Source organism: Kryptolebias marmoratus, linkage group LG6 (genome assembly GCF_001649575.2).
Source record: "Kryptolebias marmoratus isolate JLee-2015 linkage group LG6, ASM164957v2, whole genome shotgun sequence".
Taxonomy (NCBI): domain Eukaryota; kingdom Metazoa; phylum Chordata; class Actinopteri; order Cyprinodontiformes; family Rivulidae; genus Kryptolebias; species Kryptolebias marmoratus.
In genome coordinates, this window is record NC_051435.1 from 3,009,564 (window position 1) to 3,037,388 (window position 27,825).

At 41.0% G+C, this 27,825-nt stretch overlaps 1 protein-coding gene across 10 annotated transcripts in view; it reads right to left on the reverse strand.

The window, feature by feature from the left end:
• Window positions 1–1,998: 1,998 nt before the first annotated feature.
• gulp1a (GULP PTB domain containing engulfment adaptor 1a) overlaps window positions 1,999–27,825 on the reverse strand; it is a 59,789-nt gene continuing 33,962 nt past the window's right edge. For 2 of the 10 annotated variants that reach the window (XM_037976109.1, XM_037976108.1), the window contains exons 3-13: window positions 19,768–19,840; window positions 13,800–13,861; window positions 10,077–10,148; window positions 7,047–7,145; window positions 6,833–6,976; window positions 6,637–6,753; window positions 6,390–6,476; window positions 5,043–5,273; window positions 4,787–4,925; window positions 4,604–4,698; window positions 1,999–2,664 (exon numbers count right to left, since the gene is read on the reverse strand). In XM_037976109.1, coding sequence (XP_037832037.1) covers window positions 2,593–2,664; window positions 4,604–4,698; window positions 4,787–4,925; window positions 5,043–5,273; window positions 6,390–6,476; window positions 6,637–6,753; window positions 6,833–6,976; window positions 7,047–7,145; window positions 10,077–10,148; window positions 13,800–13,861; window positions 19,768–19,795 — 1,146 coding nt within the window. In that variant the 5' untranslated portion in view covers window positions 19,796–19,840 and the 3' untranslated portion in view covers window positions 1,999–2,592. The other 8 variants (XM_017435421.3, XM_017435418.3, XM_017435419.3 and 5 more) reach the window with 8 other exon arrangements.

A 27,825-nucleotide genomic window follows, 5' to 3' on the forward strand; every position in this document is an offset into this window, starting at 1 on the left:
CGTGATTTTTCTTTTAAGCAGGAAACATTTAATTACAGCTAAACAAGTTAGAAAAAACAAATATTTGAACACGCAGCATCAAAGTAAGAACTGAGTTGTGGTTTAATTTTTTAAATGGGGAAATGACCGTTAGTTTAAATGGAGGGGGCGGGGCTTAAAACTTCCGGGTCCACATCAGAGGTCTATTCATGTGCAGTTGTTTTGGGTCACAGCTGATCCTGCAGCAGATGTCCCAGATGTATGGACGTCCTGTCCTCACCTCTGTCCCCCAGGTCGTCCTTGTCCTCCTCACCCTCACGTGCTTCTTCCTCCGCGGCTCCTCCTCCTCCTCCCGCTGAATCCTCCTCCGCCGCCTTCTCACTGTCGGACCCGGACTCGTCCTCCAGCTCCCTCGGGTCAATGGTTCTGGGTCTGCCCGCTCGGAGCCTCAGTCCCTCCTCGTACCACTGCCGGTAGGCGGCGACCACGGCGGCCCGGGAGCAGCCCACCATCTTGGCCGTTTCCGAGACGCTGACCCCCAGCTCTCTGGCTATGACGACCTGTCCCTTATCGAAGTCGCTCAGTTCCTCGCACGGCTCCATCTTCAGGCGCTGGACGGGTTTCTCAGCTTTATTACGTCCCAGAATCTTTATTTAAAAATGTTTGACCATCCATCAGCCGCTCTGAAGCTCCACTAAACAAAACAAGTTCTCCTTCTGGAGTTTATTAGCGGCTGGCGAACTCACTTAAAGGCGCCCCGCCGCCCCCTGCTGGACAACAGGTAGAATGCAGGGAAAATATTATTTTTGCGTTTCTCGTAAGTCTGCAGCTTTTACGATTAAAATATACATTTTTAACAAGCTGTCGTGCTAAATATCATTTATATGGAGCCACAAAACTTGCTTGACCCTTAAAATGAAGATGAAATTAAGTTTTGATCATCAGGCCATTGGTTATTTGTTTTAAAAAGGCCAACATATTTACTTAAAACACTGACGCTACCAGGCTTTTATTAAAGTTTAAGTTCTCTTCATTTTAAGAATAACTAACTGTACATTAGAAACTCCTAAATTAACTTCCTGAAATCCATAATTTCCAATAGATGCGCAAGACTTTTTCCTACTTTTAAATCACATTGACTCCAAATTTTGAAGCCGGTCAAAAAGAAGCAAAATCTGCACAATTTTCTTTTCTCGTATTGATGATTAATGTGCCCCTAAATTAAAAATTGGTCAGTAATATATGTCACCAACTACCACGTGTTTATTTACCTACAGAAACAGCTGAATTGACTGAAAATAGTTTGGCAACGGTGACGTCTGTGGAAGAGCCCTTTGGGATTAAGAAGTCTGACAGTTTTCACGTTTGTTATATATTTACACACATTTATTGAGTAAAGTATGCAGATATTAAAATAGGTTTTGTTCAAACCTCTTAAAAAGCTTCCTGTGTTTGAACGCTGAGCTGTCTCAGCTCCACCACCCTGCTTGATCTCTTATATTTAGTTTTGACAGGCGTCTTACTCATTCTTTGTCTTTTCTTCTGTGTTCAGGAGCAGATTCTCTCTTTTATTTCCATCTAATCATCTTCTGAGGTTCTACGCTTGTCCTATGCTGCGGTATTTGTTTCCCTGCAGACTACATCCAGCCTAACGAAGGTCAATCAAGCTTTATATCCATTTATCTGGAAAACTACTGAAGTAAAGTCTTTAAACTGAACCATTTGATTCATTTCAGGATAACCTTAAATATGTTTAATTTGACACTTTGCAGTGAGTATCTTTAATCAGTTAGAGATGTCCAAACAATGATTACTTTCTGACCATTTTAATGAAATCTTCCTGCTGGTTTTATGAGATATTTTGCTAACAGACAAGAAGAAAACCTAACTATCTCATGTGGTGGGAGGAGTTGAGTGACAAGATTTAATTTTATGAATCTAAACTGCCAAACCTAACTTTGTATCCTAAAACAGGTATAAATGTGATTAAAAGTTTCGAATTAAAAACAGAGTCACAAGTGAGTTTTTTTTCTCCCCAGTAGGAGTTTCTTTAATAACAGCAAAGTCAGTTGAACCAAAATGTAAAATAATGTGAAGATTTCTGCATAGATGGGAGAAACCAAAGTTAAAAACAAACAACTTAAAAACAAAAAGAGGTGTAAAAGCTGTTAATTAAAAAAAAACCCAAAAGGTTGGATGAATAAACGACATAAAATTTGTATTAATGTGAGATAAAACGGATGTTAAAGATACAGATTTATTTCATTTCTCTTGTCAGCGCTCCATACAAACAGGAATGTGTCGACTATTCACAAACACACATATGAAAACTCAGCCACAGAGTGTACCGTTGGACATATCCACTATTTACATCTTGCCCGTGCAAGTTAAGGTACTCAAAACTACTCCTCCCATAACTTCTTATACAAAAATAGCTCTTTTCTGTAATGGATCTGTTTACCTTGAAATATTGAAAACCAATCTAAATGCAAATGCATATAAATCCCAGGATGACGACAAGTCTGGCGTCTTGACTCGACCACGGGAGCGGCTTTTGGCACTTCTTCATACAAACGGGTTAAAAGTCCGACTCGAAGAGGAGTCTCCTCAGCATCAGCAGCGGCTGTCCAGCGGGTCCAGAGAGAAGATGGCGCCCTCCAAGGTCAGTCCCATTTTGAACCCCTCCTGTTGGACAGATGCTGGTCAGTGACGTCTACGACAGAGACAATCTGATAAACATAAACCTCTGATCAGAGGAGGCGAGGAGCCGACCAGCACTCAACAACAAGCGTGCAACATGAAGGGATAATCCTGCATTTCACTGGGTCGTGACTGCTGGGGACAAAAAAAGGACATCGTTCAGGAGAACGAGAGATGTATGGAACCCACCTCACTTTTTTTGCTGATGTGTTTAAACTTCCAGCTAATTTTGGCCCAAATTTCGTGTGAATGTGCTGTTTATTGTAAATCCAAGTGAAATTTGCATATCTTCTTGCAGTTGTGTGTCCCCAACAGTCACAGGCCAGTGAGATACTACACACACAACAAAGTGGGGTTGGGTGGAGGATTATGAGCGGTCAGTAGCCGACCGGCAGCAGACAGCAGTCAGAGCGACCTCAGTATGGAGATGTAACAATAAGCTGAATTTTGTTGGGTAAATTAGGTCGATAAGAGGACTGGACAAAGGTTCACCAGTCTGCGTCTAAAGGTCAAAGGTCAACAGAAAATTGTGAAGACTTTACTTTTCCCATCATCTACAGTTCATAATATCATCAAAAGACCTGAAGAATCTGAAGAAACCTCTGAGGTCAAAGGTCAAGGCTGGATGTTGGTGATCAGGTTCTGGTTCTGTTCTGCTCAGGATCACTGTCTGTAAACACAGTTCACCGTGCTGCTTAAAGCTCTATCAGGCAAAGAAGAAGCCAGATGTGAACAGATGTGTCTCCTCTGGACCAAAGAGGAGAACTGTTCTGAGGTCAGCCTGCCTCTCTGATGGTATGGGGGTGCATTAGTGGTTTTAGAACAACATCTGCTCCCATCCAGGACAGATGTTTAGAGACTGATGGAGATGCTGCACAGACGGAAACATCTGGAGCTACTTTTTAGAGATGTGTTGCTGCCATCAAATACAAATTTACCTTATTTTGTCCAAAAATGATCCAATTTTTAGTTTAAACATTTGATATTTTTACACCGTTGCATTGTTCATAAAATGTGGGTTAATATTTGAAAATCATTACGTTCTGATTTTACGGTTATACGTCACACAACCCCACTTCAAAAAAATAAAACTCTTTATGTCAACAAGCTCTGAGGAAACTCATGCACAACAGAAAAAAGTCACACTGTTATGTTTTTAAAAAAAAAAAAAAATCCCCAACAGTCACATCAGTCAAAAAGCCATGAAAGCTAAGAGCAGGAACAAGAAACTAAATGATAGATGTGTTGGGAATCCCAGTGGACTTTGCTTTTAGCAGTGAAAACATGCAAAACTGCACAGAAAGAAAGCAAAGAGTACAAACCATCTCTGACGCTGAGAGAGAACAGAAGAGACAATCAGCAGTTAGTGACTAAAAGGAAGAGAGCAACGTCTCCTCCTGCTGGCAGACAGATGAATTTCAGCTCCTTTTACACCAGTTTACATCACATAAACTGAAGGGTGTGAAAACGAGTGAATCAGTAATAATTAAGAGCAGATTTAAAGACAGAGGTCAGAGCTTTAACTATAAATGTAAAAAGAAGAAATTCATCAAATTACATTGTGCCCAGCGTTGATTTAAATCCTGTAAATGTGACTTTTTTATCTCAGGATGTCAGTGTGAGCTTAAATAAATCCTGACATTCAGATTCTGTCTGTTCTGTCATTCTGAACTCATCCATCAAACCGTTTTTGCAGAAATTATTAAAAATGTTTGTGCAAAATGTGAAAAGCATAAAGGAGCACGAAAACGCAGCTTGCATATGCATAAAATGTTGTTGTTTGTTTTTATCTTTGTATAAATCTGCTCAGGTTTAGCTTCACAGCACGAGATCAGACTGATAACAGGAGATATTTAGAGTTTTTAGGTAGTGATTCTGATAAAAAAAAGGAACAGTTTTCCGTCCTCATGCCGACAGGACTCACCTGCATCTCGTCCAGCTTTGACTGAATATCCGGAGGGAAGTCGGCCGCTCCGCAGGTGAACGGATCAAACGGCTCGGCACCAAACAAATCTTTCCCTGCAGACACCCAGCAGGAGACGACAGAATAAACAGACTACGGCTGCAAGAAATAAACAACTCTGAGAGCGTCGAGCCGCTCGCTCACTTATATCTGGAGGTAAGCTGGTCGGTGGGGGAGGGGGGCAGCCGTTGCTGGCCCTCGTCGGAACCAGCGGGGTCACCGGGGAGAAGGGGACCATGTCGAAGATGTCTGTGGACTGAGGTTTGATGGAGATGCTCCCCGCCTGGACACAGACACAAACAGTTAAAGCGCCGTCGGAGGTCCGAGCGCTCACAAGAACCTCAGAGGGTTTTTTCCGGACGGGAAGCAGGAGAAGACGGCAGAGAAAAAAGGTGTTTACGCGAGGCCGCGGGATGCTGAACCCCTCGGCGGCTTTAGGAGGAAGGAGAGCGGGTTTGGCAGGCGGAGGGGTTAGTAACCCGGTGGACAGGTTGGAGTCCGGCGAGCTCATGGGAGTGAGAGTGACAGAGGAGATTTCCAGACAGGAGAGGGACGTGAGGCTGCGACACCAGAAGAGAGAGGACGGCCTGTGCAGCAGGTACGCTTCGTCTGCTGCGTTTATGTGCAGTGGCTGAGAAAAGACGGCAGACAGAGAGCTGCAGGTAATTTCATTCACGCCATGCTGTCACTACCACCAACATCTGCCCCAATTAGGTGCTGAAAACGTATCACATTCCTCATTGGGCCAATCAGGTGTGTAATTGGTTGGCTTCAGTCGCCCACTGGCTGTCTGCAGATAGGTCAGCTGGTTCTGAACCTGAAGAACAGACGCCCTGTCAGCAGAACCAGCTGACCTTCAATAACACCCTGAAATCTGCTCAACTTTTCTAATTAAAACCTGCTCAAAGTTTGGGTCTGTTCGGTACAAGGTTACCGTCTTCTCATCATTAATGTTAAGGCTTTTAATGATTACAACATAAAACTTCAATGATTTTTAAAAACAAGTTTGAATTTAGGTTTATTAATGTCTGCTCAGTGATCGTGATTGACTGCAGCTAGTAGTTTTTCTTTGCCAGCATAAAAAGGATTTATTTGACTCACTGGATCAACTGATACTCATTTTTTTCTCAGGTGAAAACACTGAGAAAAACACTGAACCACCTGTCAGGCATGGTGGTGGGAGCATCATGATGTGGGACTAAGTGAGGAGGACTACTTCTAAACTTTTCACCTTCACCTCAAATCAGCAGCTGGACGGTTGGGTCCAACAGGACAATGATCCCAAACATCAGAGCTGGTCTCTGATTGGATAAAACATCAGAGCTGGTTTCTGATTGGATAAAACATCAGAGCTGGTTTCTGATTGGATAAAACATCAGAGCTGGTTTCTGATTGGATAAAACATCAGAGCTGGTTTCTGATTGGATAAAACATCAGAGCTGGTTTCTGATTGGATAAAACATCAGAGCTGGTTTCTGATTGGATAAATATCTGAGAGAAAAGTCATAATAAATGAACTTGTTATAAAAAAAGATTGAAGTTGTTTGTTGTAGAATCATTTGAATCATGACAAACCTTCATGAACACCTGGGAACGTCTGGAAGTCAAATTATTTGAAAAGCGGCTTTAGTTTCTGTCTGACGTTAACAGTTTCAGAGAAGTTAGACTTGATCAGTTAGTTGTGGTTAAGCAGCAGTTCAGGTTATTTCAGCAGCTTTCTGCAGTCCACAGCTCATCTCCTTCTTACTGGTGGGACGTTTGCCATCATCAGCTGTTCCTCCAGCTCCTGAAGCTGCTTCTTCAGCTCAGCGTTTTCTGTTTCCAGCTCCTGGATCTGCAGGACGATCATAAAGAGGACTTTATCAGTGACCCTGAAGGATTCAGCTTTAATTCAGTTACAAACTGCAGCTTCAGAGCTTTCTGTCAGCCTAATTATGATTTGAAAACAATCAATAGAAATAAGATCTAAACATTTAACTTCCTGTGAGCCGTACTCTTTTCTGCAGGCCTCCGATCTGTTTCCTCGTCTCCACGTCTTTGCCTCCGGACTCCAAGAACTTCTTGTAGGCCAAGTCGAAGGCCTGGCCGATGGTCAGCGTTATCTCCTCGGCCTGAAGGCAGCAGGAGTTCAGACAGTTAATCTGCTGAGAAGCATGCAGTCTGAGGTGCGTGTTGGAAGGGGAAACCTACACATTTTTCACTGTCGAACACAAAGCACAGGTGCTTGTTGGACTCCGAGTCTTTGCAGATGAAAGTAAAAATCCGTTTGTCGGTTTTGTCGTCTGCACAGAAGGATATCCTGTGGAGCTGGCAGTTATGCTGCACGTCCTGCGACTCAAACAGGATTTATCTGTGAATCATTTTGTTCTCGCCGTCTTGTTTGTTTCCACACAACAAAACTCACTTTTGTTTTGGGATCCAGGATCTTCACGCCGTAGATGGAGATCTGCAGCTCCACTTTGGGGATCTTCTGACCCTCCGACTTCTTGATGTGCCGCTGAAACTGAAGAAAGTAAACAATTTACAAAACCAGACAAATGTTTCTGATAAACAAGCTCATTTTTACCTGTTTTTATTCGTTTATGTCACAGAGTTCATTTGAGAGAAACCCTCATTAGATGCTCCATTACATTAATCAGTTAATTACTGTCGGAGACGAGCGGCACATTGGATTTCTCCACTTTTCTCAGAAAACAGATGGAAATTATTTTAATGAGGCTGAAGGAAACTCAAACACAAAGAGTACACGGTGTCAGGAAGCTGATAACAACTCGCTGCGTGAACAAATACTTTCATGTTTTACATTTATTTCATATATTAGCAAACCTTTAAAGCAGATTAACTTATTGGAGCAAAGGAAACTGCTGAAGGTTTTTATTTTTAGGCATAAAAGTTAAATATGTGATCTGTTTAGTTGTTTTTTTTCTTCCAAACTCTGCACTAAGGATTGATTTCAGGCTAACACACCACCTGCCAACCTTTCATACCAGAGTTTATTTTAGAAAATGATTAAGTTTTAAGCTTTTTGGTCAAACCTTGAAAAAAACCATCACCATTAACATGTTGGAATAACTCACAGCTGCTACTACACCTAATTTTACTCCAGGATCTGTTACATTTACTGAGTTAAAGCCAGCTTGGTGGTTTTTAAGGTCGATTAGCTGTGGCAGCCATCTTGAATCAGGTTGACTCCAAAGGTTAATCTGTTGTAGATGAACATTTAATATTTATTGTCTGGGAGTTTCATTAAAATCAACGCAGAGGTTTGTGAGATATTTTGCAAAAATCAAAAACATAAAGGTCTGGACAGTTTCTGAACTGAAAGGTTTAAACTATATAAATATAAAAATATAATTAATCTTATATTTACTTTCAGTTTTATTTCACGTTTTGGAAACAAATATGATGGGACAAAACATTAAATCTCTCATATTGGGCTTATTTTTTTTTTATAAAAGTTCAACTTTTTCTGAATTAGTTTCTAATAAATACAAATATATCCATAAACACAAGAGAGAATAATGTCATTTTTAAAACTTTATTACTTAAAGGACAGAACTGAGCCAAAGACAAGTTTAGATTTATTTATCAAGCTTCTTTAGTCTGAACCAACAGACACTTTTTAGTAAAATAAGTTTTAAGATTAATTAAGTTAAACAAAAAGAAAAGGATGGTTTGACCTCGATAGAACTCAGACATTTTCCCCACAAAGTCTCCAGAACCAAACAGGTAAAATATCTCCAACCTGCAGTTTTAACATCTGTCAGAGTTTAATTAAAGCTGAGACGATACTGCATTTATATTTTGTGCTTTTCTAATAAAAGACATTTACTTTTCAAGGCCTGCGGACACAAACATGACCTGAACTTTAGGATTAAGAAGCAGAGAGAGATTTATTCTCTGTTGGCTTTTATAAATTAAACAAAAAAGACACAATGTAGTTCGAACTAAACCAGACAAATGATTTTAAAGGGCAAACCCCGAGTGTTACTTTTAAAACCGTTTTTCCTGGATGAGATTTCAGGAAACATAACTGAGCTTGTCCTTGGTGTATCTGAGAGAGTAAACATGGAGTTTGAGTCTGAAACCCGTTTCCAGGATCTGATCTACTGTAACAATAAAAGCGCTAGTTTGGAAAAAAACAAGCCTTCCCCCCAGAAGCGGCCTCACAGATTCAGCTCCTGGCAGCCGGAGACTCCGAAGAGGCCAGGAAAACGCTGTGAGAGCTGTTGTTCCCAGGCCTAAAGGTCGCTGTGTGGAGCGGTATTTGTCCTGGAAGAAACCCAGGTTAAATGTCCTTAACTGGGTGGGTTTGATGACTCTGTGTCCGAAACCTTCAATAACAAATGAAGTGGCTGCTTAAAGCATTTGGCAACAACTGAAGGTCGGTTTTCTGGTCCAGCCCAGTTTGATTTACTTACAATATAACAACAATATACTGTCATGAGAAATATAAAGTCCTCCCTCTGTCAGCTCTAAGGTTTTATTTATCTTTATCAGTTTTCAACATTATTCAAATCTAACCTCAGGTGTAACAGATTCCATGTCATTATTTATTAAACAAAAGTGAAAGCCAAATGGCAAACAGTTAAAATACGATGCCAGGGCGGAAAGACATCAGCAATGACCTTAGAGAGGGGTCAAAGGTCATTTTCAAACTGTTTACAGTCCATGGTCCCACAGAAAAGAAGATTAAACACAAGTGGAAAACATTTAAATCTTCCCAGGAGTGGCAGCACCTTCACCCTGAAGGTCAGACCATGCAATGAGCTCCATCTCAGCCTCTACAGGCCTCAGTCAGCAGGTTAAAGGTCAAAGGCTAAAGCCTCAACATGGCAGCTCGACTTGAAGGAACCACAACACTTCTGGAGCAGAACCAGAACCAGAGGACAGATGTTTACCCAGAATGCACTGCAGCTGTCAGCACGGTGGTGGAGGGCTGATGGTTTGGGCTGATTCTGGAGTAAGATGTGACAAACAGGACAATGATCCCAAACACAGCAGAACGGTCCAGAACCAGAACCAGAACCTCAGAGAGCTGAAGCAACGCTGCAAAGAAGAGTGGGCCACAACTCCTCCACAACCAGGAACCCACTGAGAGTTCTGCTGCTGGATCAGGAGCTGGAACCAGTTTTTGTTTAATGATAACAGAATCTAAATGAAAGAAAGTGGACTTCTTCTTTTAGATTTAGTTTGAGTGTTTCAGCTCCCAGAATTATTTTGCTGTTGAGTATTCCATCTAACAGGGGAAGAACTGCTTATCCGGCACTTTGAGACCTCCACGCCCGGAGCTGAAAAACTCAAAGGGCATCTTGCTGCTGACGGACTCCCTGAACGGGGGAGGGGGGGGTATTTGTCACTCCCACCGCCTCTCTTCACCGAGTCTCCAATCCAACAACAATCTCTGCTCTCCTGGAGGCGGCAGCTGGCTTACCTTCAGCTTCCTGACGGCATCCTTCACGACCTCTGTGCCTTTTGGAGCTTCGACCTCTGTGTTTCCAAGGAACTGCAGACAGAAACACCCAAACAGGCTTAATATGCAACAGAAGCACAACGAAAACAAGATAACCTGTACAAAAGTAAGGCATGATGAGGGTAAAATATTCAATAAACCTTTATTCTATCAGCAGACTTAGAAACATTTACTCGTCTCCAGCAGGTGGAGCTGTTTTGCCTGAGTAGGTGTTTCTTCCAGCCTCTCACAGCTGATTCAAAGGGTTCAAAGTGTGGAGTCTGTTCCAATATTAGACTTCATAAACAGTCGCGTCCAGCCCTTAAAGGTTGGGGGAAAAACAAAATAACAACCAGAGCGCAGCAAACAGCTCACACAGGCGGGGAAGCCTGCAGGAAAAACTGCACAGATCGTTTGTCGTTTCACCTCCAAAACATGGAGGTTAAGCTCAGATACCCACAGAATCAACATGTAAAACCAGATTTTAATAAGATTTTATTTGAGTTTTCAGATGTAATACGTCAAATTATTCATACAAGAATATAAAAAACATTTCCCCAGGAAAAATCATTCAGTTCAAAACAAATATAGCTTATTATCTGTTTACTTACTTTTTGCATTGTTTTGCTACTTTTAGCTCTTAGCTTTCCCTTGCTACATTTAGCTAGCATTTAAATATGTGTAGGTTTTAGCTAACATTTTGCTACTTTTAGCTTTTAGCTTGTGTTCTGCTTCTTAACTTCTTCACCAATTTTCAGCAGTCATAAATGCTCAGCATCACTCTGTGTTTTTGCAGAAAATGCAGCTTCTGTAGCTAAATTTGCAGACTTATTGAGTAAATAAGAGCCACATCAACTCTCAGTTTTTATTGTTGTGTTTGAAGACTGGAAGGCAGAAAGAGAGAAACATCAAACTGTTGGTGCTAAAGAGTCAGAAAACGGACGGAGGTTTTATCCTGAACATGTCAGCTCCCCGTGCCGCTCTGACAAATGGACTCTCCACACACTCCTGCTCATATCGGCCCAGAATAGAAAAGAGCAGCGCACGCTCCTGACCGGCACATTGTGGGGACGAATCAAGCTGGGAGGCTCATCCATCAGCTGAAAACAAACCGCCCCTCCCCCCTCTGCTTCCAGACACAGGACCTACACACACACACACACACACACACACACACACACACACTCTGAAAAGTTCACGGAGATGACGAGCCTGAGGGCGGCCCTCTCTCCGGCCCACTCCGGCTCTTTAATGAGTCAAATTAGATTTTCAGTGACCGACTCTCAGATCCCAGCAGCTAAAACACCAAACTCCACTGATCGCATTAAACTGTTCCTAAATTAAGCCCCGGTAGATGGTTTGAGTGTTTCAGACCCTCCAGGATTTCGCGATGTTGCGATCGCAACTATTAATGCAAAATCAAGCAAACCCCGCAAAATTGCAACTTTTTGCAACTTTGCCCAAAACACCGCAACTTTCCTGCAACTTTAACCCAATATTTATTGTTTCTGAAGTGATTCGCCACCGTTTCTGCGGTCTAGTGTCTTCTTTGTGGGTTTGTGTAGCGTGGAATACAAAATAACCCCAAATAACTCATGAAGAAGACACGTGACGTCACTTCCTGTTAACATCAGAATGCCGGGAGCGTGCAGGAGCAGCGACCGAAGCCAAAATGTGCGCTAATGCTTCACATTTGCCCACAAAGATTTCAGCAAACCAGTTTCCTCCCCAGCTGCAGCTGTTTTGCACGTCCTGCAGTGTAATCATGGAACATAAACGCATCGACAAACACTTTGTGTCTGCAAAACATGTGAGGAGAGCTGCAGACCAGGGACGATCCAGAAATGCTCATTTAGAAGCTATCAAAGTTCTCAAATAAAGCACCTTTTGAGAATGTCAATGTTTGTTTGGAATTATCTTACAAAACTAGGAAGTGTTTTTGGTTTATATTAAAAGTTATGTTTTTTTATCGAGTTTAGTAAAAAAAAAAAAAATTGCAACTTTTAGGAAAATGCCCCGCAAAATCAGGCATTTTAACCGCAACAATCACAAAAAATGCCTGGAGGGACTGGTATTTGCACGGAATTGCTTGTTATCCTCTTATGATTGCATGTAACTCCGACGTGTTTTAGTTATTTAATTATCTCAGATTAAATGAAACATGTTTTTATTTTCTGTTCACTGAACAGAGATTCATCCACAAATAAAACAGTCAGACTAGTTTTATAAAGTCTATATGTCCCGTTAAAAGTCGTTGGTGCACATTAAAGGTGGGGGATCATGTACAGTAAATGCCTCTGTATGCATGTGTTCATTTCTCTGTCTGTTAGCAAAAGAGCTTGGTTTGAAACTCTGGCATGAAAGCTGGCGGGCGACATGCATTCCTTCAAGCAACAAGAGGCTTTTAATTGTTATTTATTTTTTTTCTTTCAGTTGCATTCAGACCCACGTTAGATGGACATTCCTCTGTGATTATATAAGACGTGCAACATTAAACCCGTTGGTTTTTAGTGTTTTGTTTTATCGTCGGTGTGAGTCAGAGCCCGTCTCGTGCTGCTCCCGATCTTTACAAAACCAGAGAGTTTCTGCTGCGGTTTCACTTCCTGTCCACAAACAAAAGGTTCTGGTTTTTTGGTGATGCCTCAAGGGGCTGTCATGTGCAATTTGTTGGCGGAATTTATGCTTGCACGGCAGCACAGTGCCGTATATTATCTGAGAAGAGACACGTCGGGCAGAAACGAAGTGAAGTCGAGTGAATAACTGGCCCTAAATCCACCTGCACCGAAGAACGCTGTCGAGGCGGGACCGAAAGTGAGGAAATTATGTCACAAAAAGTTATTAAAAACCTAGCATTCTTTGCAGGAATGCATGTCACTCACCACCTTTTCATGGTAGCATCATCTTAGTTTAAAACTTGCAGAGTTTTAACAACTCACAATCAAACAGTCTGTGTTGGGGGTGACTCTCAGCTACCACATCATATCTTAAAGCAGACTGATTTATAGGCATTTTAGTGTTGGCTGTGGCAGCCATCTTGAACTGGGTTGTATTTGTTCATCCAGTGGATGCTTTCATTAAAACTCGTTCGTGTTTCTGTGCTTCATCAGTGAAGGGAGTTTGTTTTTATCGTAAACATCCTCGTTCCTCCGGTCGTCCCGCTGCCAGCAGCCTTCACAGCCTTCACAGCCACGACTTTCCTCAGATCTGATCACTGAAAGCCGACGATCTGTTTTCATTTCACAAAGGTGCCTTTTTTTTTGCTGAGATTTGCTGCGTCGCGGGAAGGCAGCTGGAGTTTCGCCTCCGCTCCAACAAAGCATCTCTGAGGCAGAGGAAAGCAGACGGCAGATCTGAGGCTGATTGGGGGAAGTCGCTGACATGAAGAGGCTCTCCTGGTTTGAAGAGTGTGTGCTGGATGTCTGTAACAGAGCAGGATTCCAGCCGACACACACGGAGCTGCCACGGATCAGGACGGAGACAGGAGTCACCCCCCCGACGCTCCCATTAAAAGCTAACCAATCAAGGTTAAAATAAAGACGGCATTCTTAAAATAACTGACAACACCAAGGAGAAACAGCTGCTGAGGAGGATTAATGAGGCATGATCAGATTCCTGACAGTTCACGCTGGCCGGGGGTGTTGTCTTCTCTTCAGATCGTACTTTTACAAACCGATCAGAGTGCCGCAGTCTGAAGGTGATTCTTACCTTGGCATTGTAGGCGATGTAGTGCTTGGCCAGAGCCTCCGGGGTGTGCATCCAGGACTTGTCTGAAAAACAAACAAAAAAACAAGATGACACTGTTTTTATCAGTGCTGCTGTTTAATACGGGGACTGATGGAGACAAAGAAAACACATTTTCCTGATAATAATATTAAGACTTTGAATATCCCATCAGCTAATATCATCAAAAGAGCTGGAGAAATCTCTGAGGTCAAAGGTCAAGGTATTAATACCGTATATATGAGCACTGCAACAAATCTAAAAAAGTATAACGCTGCTTAAAGAAATCTTGTGACACCGAATGAATCCTAATCAGAATAAACTCCGTGGATCCACTTGTCCATCGGTCCTGATGTCCCCGCGCGGAGGACAGAGGACACCCGAATCTGTGACACCTTCCACAATCAGCTTCCACAAGTTTGGACGGCCTCAAGGTCACATTCATGCATATTTTGTCCGAAGATTCATTACGGCGGTAATAAGCCGTTCATGAGCAGGAAATGAAGAGTGAAGGAAGCGCGGGAGTAATGGGACAATCCGGATTGGACCGTCGGTGACCTGTAAGCACCTCCGATCCGCTGCTCGCTTCGAGACTCTTCAACAACAAACTGCAGACTAATTTAATACCTGGCCGATAATTCACCATAAATTACAGCGATTAAACACATTATTTGACCCGGCTTGGAAGAAATACAACCTAATCAGCCGACATTTTGACTAGTTTATGATGCTAATAACTCTCCGCAGCGTTGACTCAGCACTTTTCATCACGAGACGCTTAAAACATGTGGATTTTTGTCGCTGCAGCACAACATTAATTACCAAATAAACAGGTTTTATAAAAAAGCGACACCTTTCCCGCCAAAATAACCAAAAAAAAACAATGCTCTTGTGTGATCTGTTGCCACTCAGAGGATGTGGAACTACTTATAGTCATTTCTGTGTCTGTTAAAGTCAGTTAGCTGCGGCAGCCATCTTGATTCAGACTAATAGCGAACTGTAATCAGTTACAGTGCAGCTGCTTTAAAAATGTCGTTATTTCTGAAGCTGTGATTTCAAAGCAGATTCCTTTAAACTGCAACACAAGAGGCAGTTTGTCGAGAGTTAAATGTTTGGCAGCGACTGTCTGAACACAGAAAAAACAAAAGTCTGTCCTCCTCTTCATCACAGAAAGATTCATTTAACAGCTGCTCCATGAGATTAAAGCTGAAGATTCTCCTCCTGAAGAGAAATCTTTTCCCTTCCTGGGAATTCTGAGAGGAAACTGATCGAATCCGAACCCCGAGCAAGAAACCAAACCTTATTGTTCCGGGACGCCTCGCTGGCTTTTTAGGCTCTGTGAGGAAATTCCAGCCTGGGTTTTAAAACGAGACTTGGAGATGAGTCACATCTGACTTTTACAAAAACAACCGGATCTGAGCGCATACTCGGGCGATGACACACGATCCTCCTTCCCAAGCACAAACTCTTCCTGTCGAACTGAACATTTGTGGAATAAACGACATTAAAACTGTTTTTTATTGTTTTATTCGTGTGCAGAGATTCTCCTGAAGAAGCTCATGTTCTCACAATAAAGGAAACTTTTAATGATGTCTGCAAAGATAAATGTAGTTAACTTGATTTGATTGATTTATTCTCAAATTGCTTTAATTCTGTCAAAATAGATGCAAAATATTTATAGAAAAAAGCCAAATCTAAACATTTTAATAATAAATTTTTTTTAAAAACGCCTAGAAATGCTACAATTTCTGCATCATTTCTTGGTTCGATGTGTTAGTTCACAGTAAATATTTATGTTTCTTCACTGAATAAATTCTGCGAACAATCCAAGAACTGCCCCGTGGTGTTAAAGGGATAGTTCAGCCATTTTTAAAAGAGGAGTTCTGTGTAAAAGTTGTGAACGTCTTACCTGTTGTAGATAGCTCCTCAGACGACTTCTGTTTGGAGAAATGGAGCTTAATTCTGAAAGGAATGATGAGCTAATGGCTAGTCTGAGCGGGACCAAGCCCAAAGTGGAAAAACTCAAACACTGTTTTAAAAACCTTCACTTACAAACTGTCGTAAAACAGTTAAGGTGGTTTGGATCTTCTCAGAATCAAACTCGTTCTCCAGACTGAGGTCGGTCGATCATCTATCTGCAACAGGTAAGATATTACCTGTTCATAACCTTTCCACAAATGTTAATTTTCACAACCTTCACCCTCGTTGGAATCTACTCTGGGAAAATCAAAAGCTAAATAATTTTCAGATCTTTGAAGTTACGTGCAGAAAGTTTAAACAGTTTCTTTAAAACGTTCATTAAAGAAGTGTTTATTTTAATTTATTTTATTATTAGCCTGTATTCAACTGAAATAAACTCAGATTATGTGTCGGGGATCAGTCTCAGCTACCACCACACTGGGTTTTAGCTCTGTATCTATAAAACTGACTGAGTTAGCTGTGGCGGCCATCTTAAATCAAGCTGACCCCAAAGGTAGACATTTATCTGACGTTCACTTTCTGACAGTTTCATTAAAATCCGTCCTGAGGTATTTTGCTAACAGGCAGATAACTGCACGCCCTCAGATGAAAACATTATCCCCTGCCTTTCACCCGCTCACCTTGAGGCAGCGGGTGATAAAAATCTCATTACGAAAGTTATGGTCTCAATTATAAGAGTGCGATCGCTCAGCGACGTCGTCGGAGACCAGAGGAGATAAAAGTGATCCGAGCGGGCCCGGGCTGCCAGAACCTGCAGGACGGGATCGGAACAGGCAGGTAAATCAGTTCAGTGGACCTGCTGCAACGATAACGAGGGGGATGAGACCTCCTGGATTCAGTCTGACTGATGATGATTTATTTAAAACCTTCATCAGGTCCGAAACACATTCAGCTCCAAATCCTGCGTGTGAGGAATTCAAACAGGATGTCTGAAGTTTAAAGACGATGAAGAAAGAAAGTGAAGCAGGCAGAAGCTAATGGTTCCTGCTGAGTCAGCGCTAGTTTCCTGTTTAGAGATTCTACTTCTGCAGACTTTTCACATCTCGAAACGTTCAGCTGATGCAGGACACGGCTGCTGTGATTTTAAGACTTTCCAAAGAATTTAACTTTATTTGCAAATATTGTTTAATACAAATATACTCAGATTTATTTCAATTTCTTCAAAAACAAAAAAGCTGCTTCAGGATATGGGCTCTGCTTTTGTCTTCTTATGCTACTCTTAGCTTTTAGCTACTGTTTTGCTCCATTTAACCTTTAGCTGCTTCTTTTAGCTTTCAGCTACTGCTCCATGTTTTGCTCTATGTTTTGCTCCAGCCTTTTGTTGTTGTTTACTTTATGTTAATAAATTAGTCTTCTCACGTAGATGAGTCTGCATTCTGGGTTCGCCTCCTGACAATTGCTCTGCTAATTTTAGCTTTTAGTTACCGTTGCTTCTTCGGGTGAATTTCGGCTATCGTTCGGCTCCCTCTCTGCCTCCTGACAGAAAATGTTAAATTCTCTTTTTTGGTTTGGAAGAAGAAAAACAAGCAGAAAATTGGTGTTTATGTGCACACTCAGCTGTCTCCAGATACTCTTTTTTTATTATTTATAACCCGTCCTTTTCTGTTTAAATATATATTTTTTAGTTCTAGTCAGGAACACAAACATGTTTTTTTTTCCCAGCCTGACTTTAATAAGTGCTGCAGAAATCTAGAGTCTGGAAGAGGCCACCGGGTCGGCTCTCTGACGGAGGAATCTTGTAAATGTTTGTCCTTTTCTTTGAGGAACACGCTGTCAGGGCAGATGGGGAATGGTCCGAGTGGCTGTCTGCCTCTGTGCTTTCTGATGAGCTGCAACACCCCCCCCCCCTCGCAGATATATGTGCATGTTTGAAATGCAAAAGGAGTGAAAGTAATGGAGGTTTAATGTGAGGCGACGGAGGAACTTCTGTCCTTTTAAAAATTACCATAACTTGCTCCTGAAATAGAAATCCTAATGGAGGAAAGTGAATTAGGGCCAAATATCATTAAAGCCCGTGGCACCACCGGGGGTCTTGGACATTTTCCTCGACTTCAGGTCTGCAGATTGACAACAAATAGATGAACAGATGGCCGTAAACACATCACATCAAGCTGTTTTACAAGCTGGAAGCTAAAATATCTCCTCCTCAGCGTTTGAGCAACAGCACTGTTGAAGATTTAGGCCCAGGAAGCTGGGAGTGTCATTTACAAGACAGACCTGTGACAACAGTTATATAAAAATAACAACTCAATAATCGTAAAACATCTTGACATTAAAAAGGGAGCAGAGTTTGATTAAATTTAATTAAAAAGACTAAAAACATGAACATAAATCTGTCTTTAAGTTCTGATAAAAGAAAAAGGGGAAAGATCGCCCGCTGACTTTCATGCCAAAGTTTCAAAATAATATCTCGTTTGATCTGTTTGGCTTTTGGTACTCTTAGTTAGCCTTACAGGACCTTTATTTTACTTATCTTAGTTTTGACCACATAGACCTTTTATTAAACTATTAAAATGTTTTTAACTCTTAGCTGGCCATCGGTACCCTTAGCCTTTGATATCTATAGTTCAGTTTTTATCACGTCTCATTAACTGAGATTTTTTAAATCCTGGTCTAGTTTGTGTTCACTTTAATTATATCCTAGTTTGGTGTTCCTCAGCTTATTTTTATTTTTAGTTTATTATTAGTAGGACTTGTTTTAGATCAGTTTTACTCAGTATTTTTATGTAACTTTAAATTGGGTGTGTGTTTTCATGGCTTCTGTTCAGCTGAGGTTTTTAAACTCTAGTTTAGTTTATGTTATATCTCCTCAATTTATCTTTGGTTTATCTTTAGAATGACTTAGTCTTATTTAGTGTCTCATGTTTTAGATATGTTTAGCTCTATATTTTTGATATCGTTGTGTGTGTTTTATGACTCTGTATTTTTATGTTTGCATGTTGTACAGCACTTTGTACTGCCCTGTTGCTGAAAAGTGCTATATAAATAAATTTGACTTTGACTTTGATCTGTCAGTTGTCCTGCAGACACATTAAAGCATTTGTTCCTCCTAAACCAAAATTTTTTCTTCAAATACCTCTCCTGAAGTTGACTTAAATAAGATTCGATAATTGTCCAGATATATTTGGTCTTCACTTTGGTTTCTGTAAGCGTCAGGAGACAATCCAAACTTGTTTTATTTTTATTTTTTGTTTTAACGAAGGTTAAACATCCTGAAGCACAACGACGCAGAAGAAACCTTTTTTTTAATCTTTGGGTTTCTACAAGGTGATTTAAAAATAAATAAAATAAACCTTCAGCTGAGAAATCAACCTCAGCTGAAACAAACTAACTAAACTGACCACAAACACACTTTTAGGTGTTTCTCCTGTTCAGCTCTTCAGAGCTTTTCATAATAAAAGCATAAAACCCTAACAGGGAGCCAAAAACATCCCACCTGACACCTCATCCAGCAATCCAGCAAAATAAACCAAACCAGATGTTCTGATGATCGTTATGACAGTAAAATATATTTAACTAAGAAACACAAAGCAGTTTTAGATGACAAAGGTTATTTTTGAGTTTCTGAGGCGTGCTCCTGCAGAATCTGTATTTAGAGGATTAAATACTGCATCACAAAACGTGTTGGAACATCCTTAAATAATAAGCGCCGTTTGTTCAGCCGTCCAGACTTGGTAACGACGTTCGAGTTGGATTATTTAACAATCCCGCACCTGTCTGCACCGCGGCGTTAGAGCCTTTAATTTACAGGATTTCCCCTTTCAGAGCTTCAACAGAACCCACTCTGTGTCTGGACCTTGTGTTTGTTCACACGTGGAGGAGAACGGACACCAGCGAGGCCGAGGAATGTGGTGAAAGCCCGAGGGGCACCGCTCAGACAGAAAGAAGAGCCCATTGACGCTCCGGTGTCGGGACCCACAGCGGATATTTGAAAACAACCGGGTCAGAGTTGCCCGCTAAAACACCTGTTTACCTTTTTTCCTGTTGAAGGCGCGGTTCATAGTGGAAAATGTGAGGTCCCTGCTGACTTCCTGCCAATCCTCCACCTGAAAAAGCAGCGAGAAGGGAGTTAAAAACAGCTTCAACCTCAAACCCCCCCCCAGCTGAAAAAGGCTGCGGAAAGTCTGGAAACAGAATTAAAAAATTACTAAGTAAATACCTCATCCTGCAAAGGTGACTCAAGGAAAATTAAAGTTCCAGTAAGTTCTTATTTTTGTTTATTTATCTATCATAGTCGGTCTAAACAGCATCAAACTGGAGTGACAGGATTCAGTCCAGCGGCTGTTTGCAGAACAACAAATTTAATAAAAAAGTGCATAAACAACCATGGGGTTTTAAAAACCCAGCCTTCTTTGGAGCTCGAACATCACTCAAACTTTAAACAGGTCACAGAAAGTTAAACTTTCCACGTCTGAACTGGCGTTTTGATTTATTTAACAGTTTTTGTACGATCACAGTTTGAATTTGATGATTTTAAACGCAGGATGTTCAACTTGGAGTGTGATGATGTCACAGATATTTGATAATTCTTTTATTTACTCTGTCTTTTCACCTCTTCAACGTTTCTTCGAACAGTTTTCTGCGCACTGAGTAATTCTGCATACTTTGTTTTATTTTATAACTGTTAATACATCAAAACATTCAGCTAGATGGGTGCCATGACCTTTAGTTTTTGTAACTTTTATATTTTTTAAAATGTTTCTATTTATTTCCAAATATTTTTATGGTATTTTTGGCTTTTAGGTAGTGTTTTCCTTCTTTTAATGAGAATTTTCCTTATTTTAGCATTTAGCTAATGTTTCCTTTTTCCTAGCTAGCATTTTACTTCTTTCTGCCTCTTTTAGCTGGTGTTTTTGATATTTTTTAGCTTGCGTTTAACTCATGTTTTGCTTCTTTTAGCGTCTGCTGCAAATACCAGCAACATCTTTCCCTGCATATTTACAGAAAATGACTTTTCTCTCGTTTAACATGCTCACCGTGAAATATTAACTTCCAACACAACAAGGACATTTTTCTGCTGAAGTGTTTCCGCCGAACTCAGGAACATTCACAAAACAAATTAATCAAGTTTAGTAACCAGAAAACCTTCTCACAAACACAGCCGCTCCGCTCACGCTAACCTTGTCTGGATTAAAGAAAATATGAATGCAGCTTGAAGCAACACATTTTTTTTTTTAAATCTAGCCAAGCATGTTGGAAATGTTCTATCACTCAAACGCGCCGACATGCTGAAAAATGAAGTGATTTCTTTTGCAAATGAAAAGCGTCCACCTCCGTCGAGCCTCTGAATGTGACCCTGCTTTGACTGCCTTACATCAATTCCCCAGGAGTGTTCAGTAATTTACAGAACGACAAGGACAAAGTGTGCCGGACCGGTCGCTGTCAGCCCGCTCCACAATCAATATCCCTAACTCCTCAGCTGCTGAGGAGAAAAAAAAAAACACGCAGGGAGGGTCTGCTTCATAAAAGCCGTCCCAAACGCATTAACTTCTGCAGAAAATGAATTCAATCTTTCCATGCCTGGCATTTTCCATTTGTCAGGAGAAATGTGAGTGATTATGAATTCTTTAGAGGATGGAAAAACAAATCTGAGTCCAGCGGCACCCCGAGCAAATCTGGCACCAATGAGGTCTGCAGATGATTCTCTGAACGGGAAGTTCAACAGGAGCTGGTGCTCATTTTTCCTCTTCTTACAGCGAAACTTTCTGCTCTGTGTGTAAATAAGTCTAACTTTTAGTATCTCTTTCAGCCACTGATGCTCATAGAGCCTGTCACGGTGGACCGGTACATGCATTTAACTTACTGTTTCCACAATAATCAAAACACACAAAAAGCTCCAGTTTGTCTCATCGGTCCCAGGAACCTCGGGGCTTGTTAACATGTATCCCTGTCTGCATTTTTGTGTTTTTTCTGTTATTAATGGAGCCTCCTGGGTCGACTTCCATGGAGCTCGTTATGAGTCAACATGTGACAGACGGCGCCAACAGGAAGTGACGAACCTTGGAGTCCAGCTGGATTGGTTTTAGATGGTTCCTTTCGGCCCTTTTCTTTACCTTCCTCACTATCTGCTCAACCTGGGGTCGCATTTCCTCTTGCAACCACATCACAATAAAAGTTTAGTTAACTACAACTATAGCTATGCTCATTTTTACTTAATAATGAATATAAAAAGTCCTCAGAGACAACATTTTTAGAAATTTGACTTTGTTTGTTTGTTTTAGAAACAGGAATAGTGAAAAGTACAACAACAATTGTTTTTTGGGGGGTTAAAAAAAAAAGATTTTACCTGATATGAAGGAAATCTACCTCCAAGTGAACATGCATAAATTAATTTGTCAAATGAACAAACAGCAAAAAAAACAATTAAAAGCAAGTCTGACTCAGACAAACAAATTTAAAATACAAATAATCTGAACAAATTAAATAAAAACAACACTAATAACTGGTATAAAACATGTAAATCTCTTAGCATTCATAAGTGTTTCTGCTAAGAGCTGCTGGATACAAACCAGCAAATAAAAAGAAGATCAGTGTTGGTCAAAAACGGAGAGAAGTTCTCGATCTGAAGGTGTTTTAGTGAAACAGAAACTCCAGAAACCTCCTGCTGAAACGTTCAGAATGCCTTTGTGGAAAAAGATAACTTCCACGAAGGCTTTTACTGTTTGCATTTTAACAAAAAAAAACAGTGAATCTTTCAAATCTTTGCATCAAATCGTCCTGCAGTAAATGTTCTGCCAAACGAAGAAGTTGACAGCAGCAGAATCCACGTTTTTTTCAAGTTGAAGCAGATATTTGCATTCATCTGTGCTGGTTGTGTTTGGCAGCAGTATGTTAGGAAAACACTTTGTTTTGGACCAAAGAGAGAAAAGCATCAGTGAGGGAGGGATCTAACATCTGCTTTTCATCAAGAACATGAAGAACAGCTTTTTTTTAAACAAACTGCAGCATCTTGGAGGAGGTGCACAGAGACGGAGAGTATTTCAAATATTTCTGAGACCGTTGTTTCAATAAGCGGCTGCTTTTGATTGGTTATCTTCGCTTAAACTCCAAGAATGATTAAAACATCAGAGAATTCCAACCGAAGCTCAAACTATAAATTCCCAGATATAATCAAATAATCTGTAAATTCAAAGGTTTTATTGCTGCAGAAACCCAAGAATAAAGACAGTGAAGTTCCATATCTTTCATTTTGTCAAACATTAACGATTCTGTATCAGATTTCATCATTTTGTTGCATAAACTCTTGTTTTCTCTTGGATTTTGATGATTTTAAACAAACTTGATTTAAGGATTTAAGAGCTGATAGACGAGAGGAAAAGATTATGAAACTTATTTGTCTGTTAGCAAAATATCTCATGTAATTAATTTAAGATGGCCACCACAGCTAGTCTACCGTAGCAGACACAGCGATGACTTTAACTCACTCAAAAATACAGACAATGAGGTAAAGTTTGTGTGGTTGTAGCTGAAAGTCTTCCTCAAAACTTAGTCGAAGGTTAACACATTTTACGAGATGTGGCTGTGGCGGCCATCTTGAATTTTAAACTCTGTCATGATATGCATTCATTCAACCAGCTTCCCCTCTGCTCCACCCGAGCCAATCAATAAAGACGTCCAGGGAGTCAAAAATCCCAACCCTGACTCACTTAGAACTGTCTAAAATTCCCCGCAGAGAGCTTTAAGACTCTGGCAAACACACAAACAAAGGGCGGCCATCTTTGTTTGTTGTGTGTTGGTGACACACTTGGATGCTGGACTCTTTCTGACTGGCAGCTGCACCGTTGGCCTGGTTTTAATAGCTTCCTGTCTGCTGATTCAACAGAATCCCTGACCCCGAGGCACACACACACACACACACACACACCTAACACCGAGCTGCTAACGTCCCGTGTCTCCCTGCTGGGTTTACCAGCTGCAGCTGAGGCTCTGCAGAAAGCCTGGCTGAGGGAATGCATATCACCCGCCACAGTTTTATACTGAGATCATGTTATGTTGGGAGTTTTCTCTGTTTTAGTCAAACCTTGAAACATGCGATCAGTTGTGTTGGGAATGACTGTCAGCTGCTACCACGCCAGATTTAAGCTCATTTTCTGTACAATTCATGGAGCTGTAGCCACTTTCCTGTAGGCTAAAGTAAATTAGCTGTGAAGGCCATCTTGGATCAGATTGACTGCAAAAGTTACTAAGTTGTAGATGGACTTTGTTAAAATCCGTCCAGTGGTTCATGAGATATTTTGCTAATGATACAAACAAACAAACTCACATACACAGAGGTGGTAAAAACATTATCGCTCCGCCTTCCCCTTGGACTGAAACCGACAGCAGCTCAGTTACAAGATAAAGAAAAAAAAAACTTACAGTGACTCAAATATTTGGAATTTGGTTTGGAAAACTAATCCTTCAGACCGTGAGCACGGCTGACTGCGCCCTGAACAACAAACTCAGAATAAAGACGTTTTTATTCTGACCTCTGAAACAAAAAGCAGAGGTTCTGCCTCGTTTAAACCCGCCTTTCAGCTGAACAGCAGCGAGGCACGTCCCCAAAAACCCCAAAAAGATCCTTTGTTTTCTCTCACAGTCTCCAGAGCTTTGCAGAAAAACACAAAACATCTATTTATGAAGTTATCATCTGAATTCCTCCTCTGAAGCAGCCGTGGTGTCTCACCGTCTGATCTAAGATCCAGATGTTCCCTAAAACAACCCAGAACTCAAAACAAGACGGATCCAAAGCACCTCCACGGCGCAGTTTATCGACAAAAACGCACAAAAAGAGAGAGAAAAACATGCAAAGAAGCAGAGAGCCGAGGTAAAAGTTACTCACTCGTCTCAGACTTTGGTGGAACAGAGAGGAGGAAGTTCCAGCGGGTCTTAATGGGTTTCAGCTGTGGACCAGATGGTGCTGCGGCGAGGAGAGATGATGGGGCGTCCAAACTTAACAAGAAGCTTTCGCCTTCACACAAAATACTTGACATGCAAACCCAACTTCCTCCGCCCACGGGTCGGCCAAAAGGAGGTTTGCAAGAAAAAAAGAAAAAGGAAAAGAGAAAAAGGCGCTTCTTTGGACAGGAACTATGAAACCGGGATGCATTGTAGAAGGTTAGAAGGTAAACTACATTACCCATGATGCCAGGGGTTGCTGATCGACCCATAAAGTTTTAAACAAAGATCTGACTGCGTGCTGTTTACACGCCCACCTTTCACGATTCCATGAAAATAAAAACATGAAATTAATTCCAACGACTGTGTGCATCTTTGCTCTAACTTTAATTGGTTCCCGTTTCTTTTTTAGGAAGAAGGGGCCCCACTTTTCTCGAAGGTGTCCGAGCCGACCACTTCCCTTCCGCCGCAGCTGTTCATACATGAAATAATACGGGACGGAGGAAAAACAACGTGTGAACAGAACCACCCAAATGCTGAGACCCTCCCTGCTTAAAACACTCACACACACACGAAAACCAGCAGAAACTGGAAGCAAACACCAACAGAAAAGACAAAGATCGTCTCTTTTATCGCAGAATCATCTCTGTGAGACACTGGAGAAGTTGGAGGAAAAGAGGTAAATAAGATTTTGATTTAAAAAGTTCAACTCCAATTTATAAAAAAGCAAATAAAAACAGAATGTTGTATTTTTTTTGGAAACCAAAAACTAAAGAGGAGAGCGACCATCCAGCCTGCCTCGCTGATGGTATGGGGGTGCATTAGTGCCTCTGGAAAGTATCTCCAGGTTTTAGAATCCTCTACAGACAGAATGGGACAACCTCAGGTCCAGATGTTTGCAGACTGATGGGAGAAGAAGAGGACACGGACCTCGAACCTTAGTTTTTCCGAAAAATGGCGGAATGTCTTAGTTTCAACATTTAATATGTTTACTTTGTTCTACTGTTATTAAAATATGGGTTTATGAAACTGGAAAATTCTGTTTTTATGTACGTTTAAAAAAAAAAAAATAACCCAACTTTTGTGAAACTAGTGTTGTAGATTCACTAGGACCGCTCTCTTAAGTTCTGCCCTTTAGTTTTTATACGGTCATTCACTAAAAAAACTTGAACTTCGGTCTAAAAATATAAGTGGTAAACACGAGCCCACTTCTTGGTAAATATACTGAAATGTTTTTGAGTTTAACAGGAAGGGTTTCTTAGGAAAGTGCTTTCAATTTGGTAAACATCTTCTCCAGTTCTAAAGTTTACAGATCAGGAAAAATGTTCTGCTCTCTGCAGATGTTTAAACGAGGTAATAAATCGAGTAGCTATGACTGATTTTGTTGTTTCATTGTTTATTTCACACAAAAAACAACTACAAGCGATAGGATTCATTAGAAACTGGGCTTATCTTTATAGTTTACTTAGATTAAAATTATATACTGTGTGAAATCCTTGTACGAAACCTTGTAAATAATCAACAAATCAACGCTGAGCCTTAAAGCATCTCCATCCTGCTTCCAGTGTTTGCAGCTCAGCACAGACTCCAATTATTTCAATCCTTTCCTGGGATGTGATGGGTTTGTGAGAGTGGGAGGAGAAGCGGGAGCATGCATCTCAATGAGAAGCATCTCCGTGGATTTTTATTTGAATTTTAAGCCTCTAGACGATTTGTGCTCCATCCAAGCAGGTAATGCAAAACAAACATGTGATAAAAGAGATGTATTTTCAGCTGAATGGTTGGTGTTCGTCCAATCACTGCGACAACAACAACAATCTGACTGAGCAGCTCCTCAGATGGAAGGGTTGGAGGCGGGGGGTTGTCCTGGCACCTTACCTCCATATGGCTTACTTTATATCCATTCTTTAATTTAAAATTTTTAGAAGCAATAACTACTGCTTTAGACACGTGGAGTGGTCGTCTTTTATCGTATCTTTGTTGGTTCTTATCTTAGTGTCGTGTGAACGAAAGCAACTGCCATCTCCTGAATTTCCTTCGGGATAATAAAGGTATTATCTTAGCTTATCTGCTGGCGACACCTACACTCACTACCCAATCTCAGCTTGAAAACGCACACAAAACATGTTCAGCTGAAATGATTTACAGCAGGAGCAACATCAGACGAGACTCTAAAATAAGAAACACTGACGTTTTCCTGCATGTTTTCTTTTTCCAGCCAAAAAGACAAACAGGCGACTCCCAGACAACATGAAGTATTATCTCAGGAACAACAAATTAAATTATGTTTGATTAATAAAGTAATAAAGCCAAATGGTTAATCGGCGCATTAACAGTTTTTTAAAGAAAGGAACACATCACTCTGAATCTAATTCGCATTCAAAACTGTACAAGAAGAAAACTCAATAGGTCATGAACTGGCCTTTTTGCTGATTCTACACCGAAGGTCTAATTAAAACAGACAAGTCGTCCGGTATGAAGAGGTGAAGGTGGAGGGTGTCTGCTGCTAATTTCTTCCTGTTTCTGCAGACCTACAGTACACGGCTGCCCCGACCACTGAAAAGGTCACCCAGCTGCTTCGCTCTGCGATTGATTTGAATGAATTAACTCTTTTGTTTTTTTTTTCAAGAATTGTTCAATCAATCTTTGCTGCATGGTTCTGTAAGGAGGGCAGATTTTTCCTCTAAAGTCACCGAGGTTAGATAAGCCTGCATGGTACAAGGCGGTGGACAGAGATTATGGGAATAATGTGCACAGCCAAGAATACAGTTTTACGAAAAAAAGCTGTGATTTAAAAAAAACTGGTCACTCAAAAGACGAGCTCACAGCTGTTTGATCACTTGGTCAAAAACACTCAGAGTTCAGCGAGACTGCAGCTGGAAATAAAGGTATTTTCTCACAATTTTGAGGGATTTCTTTTTAAATCAACTAGTGTTCCGACGGTCACAGCTCCGTGAGAAAAGGCCTTTAGGTGACGGGTTGGGTTTAGGGCCGTAGCTGCCACTGAGGACCCCGAGGTCCGGACCTCAGTGTTTTATAAAAACATGAATCCAAACAAGGCTTCTGAACGGCGTGGTTCTCTGCGTAGCTCCACCAGTTTCCTGTAGGAGGCGCTGCAACTGTGTGCAGCTGCAGCCAAACTCAATGTCTACGA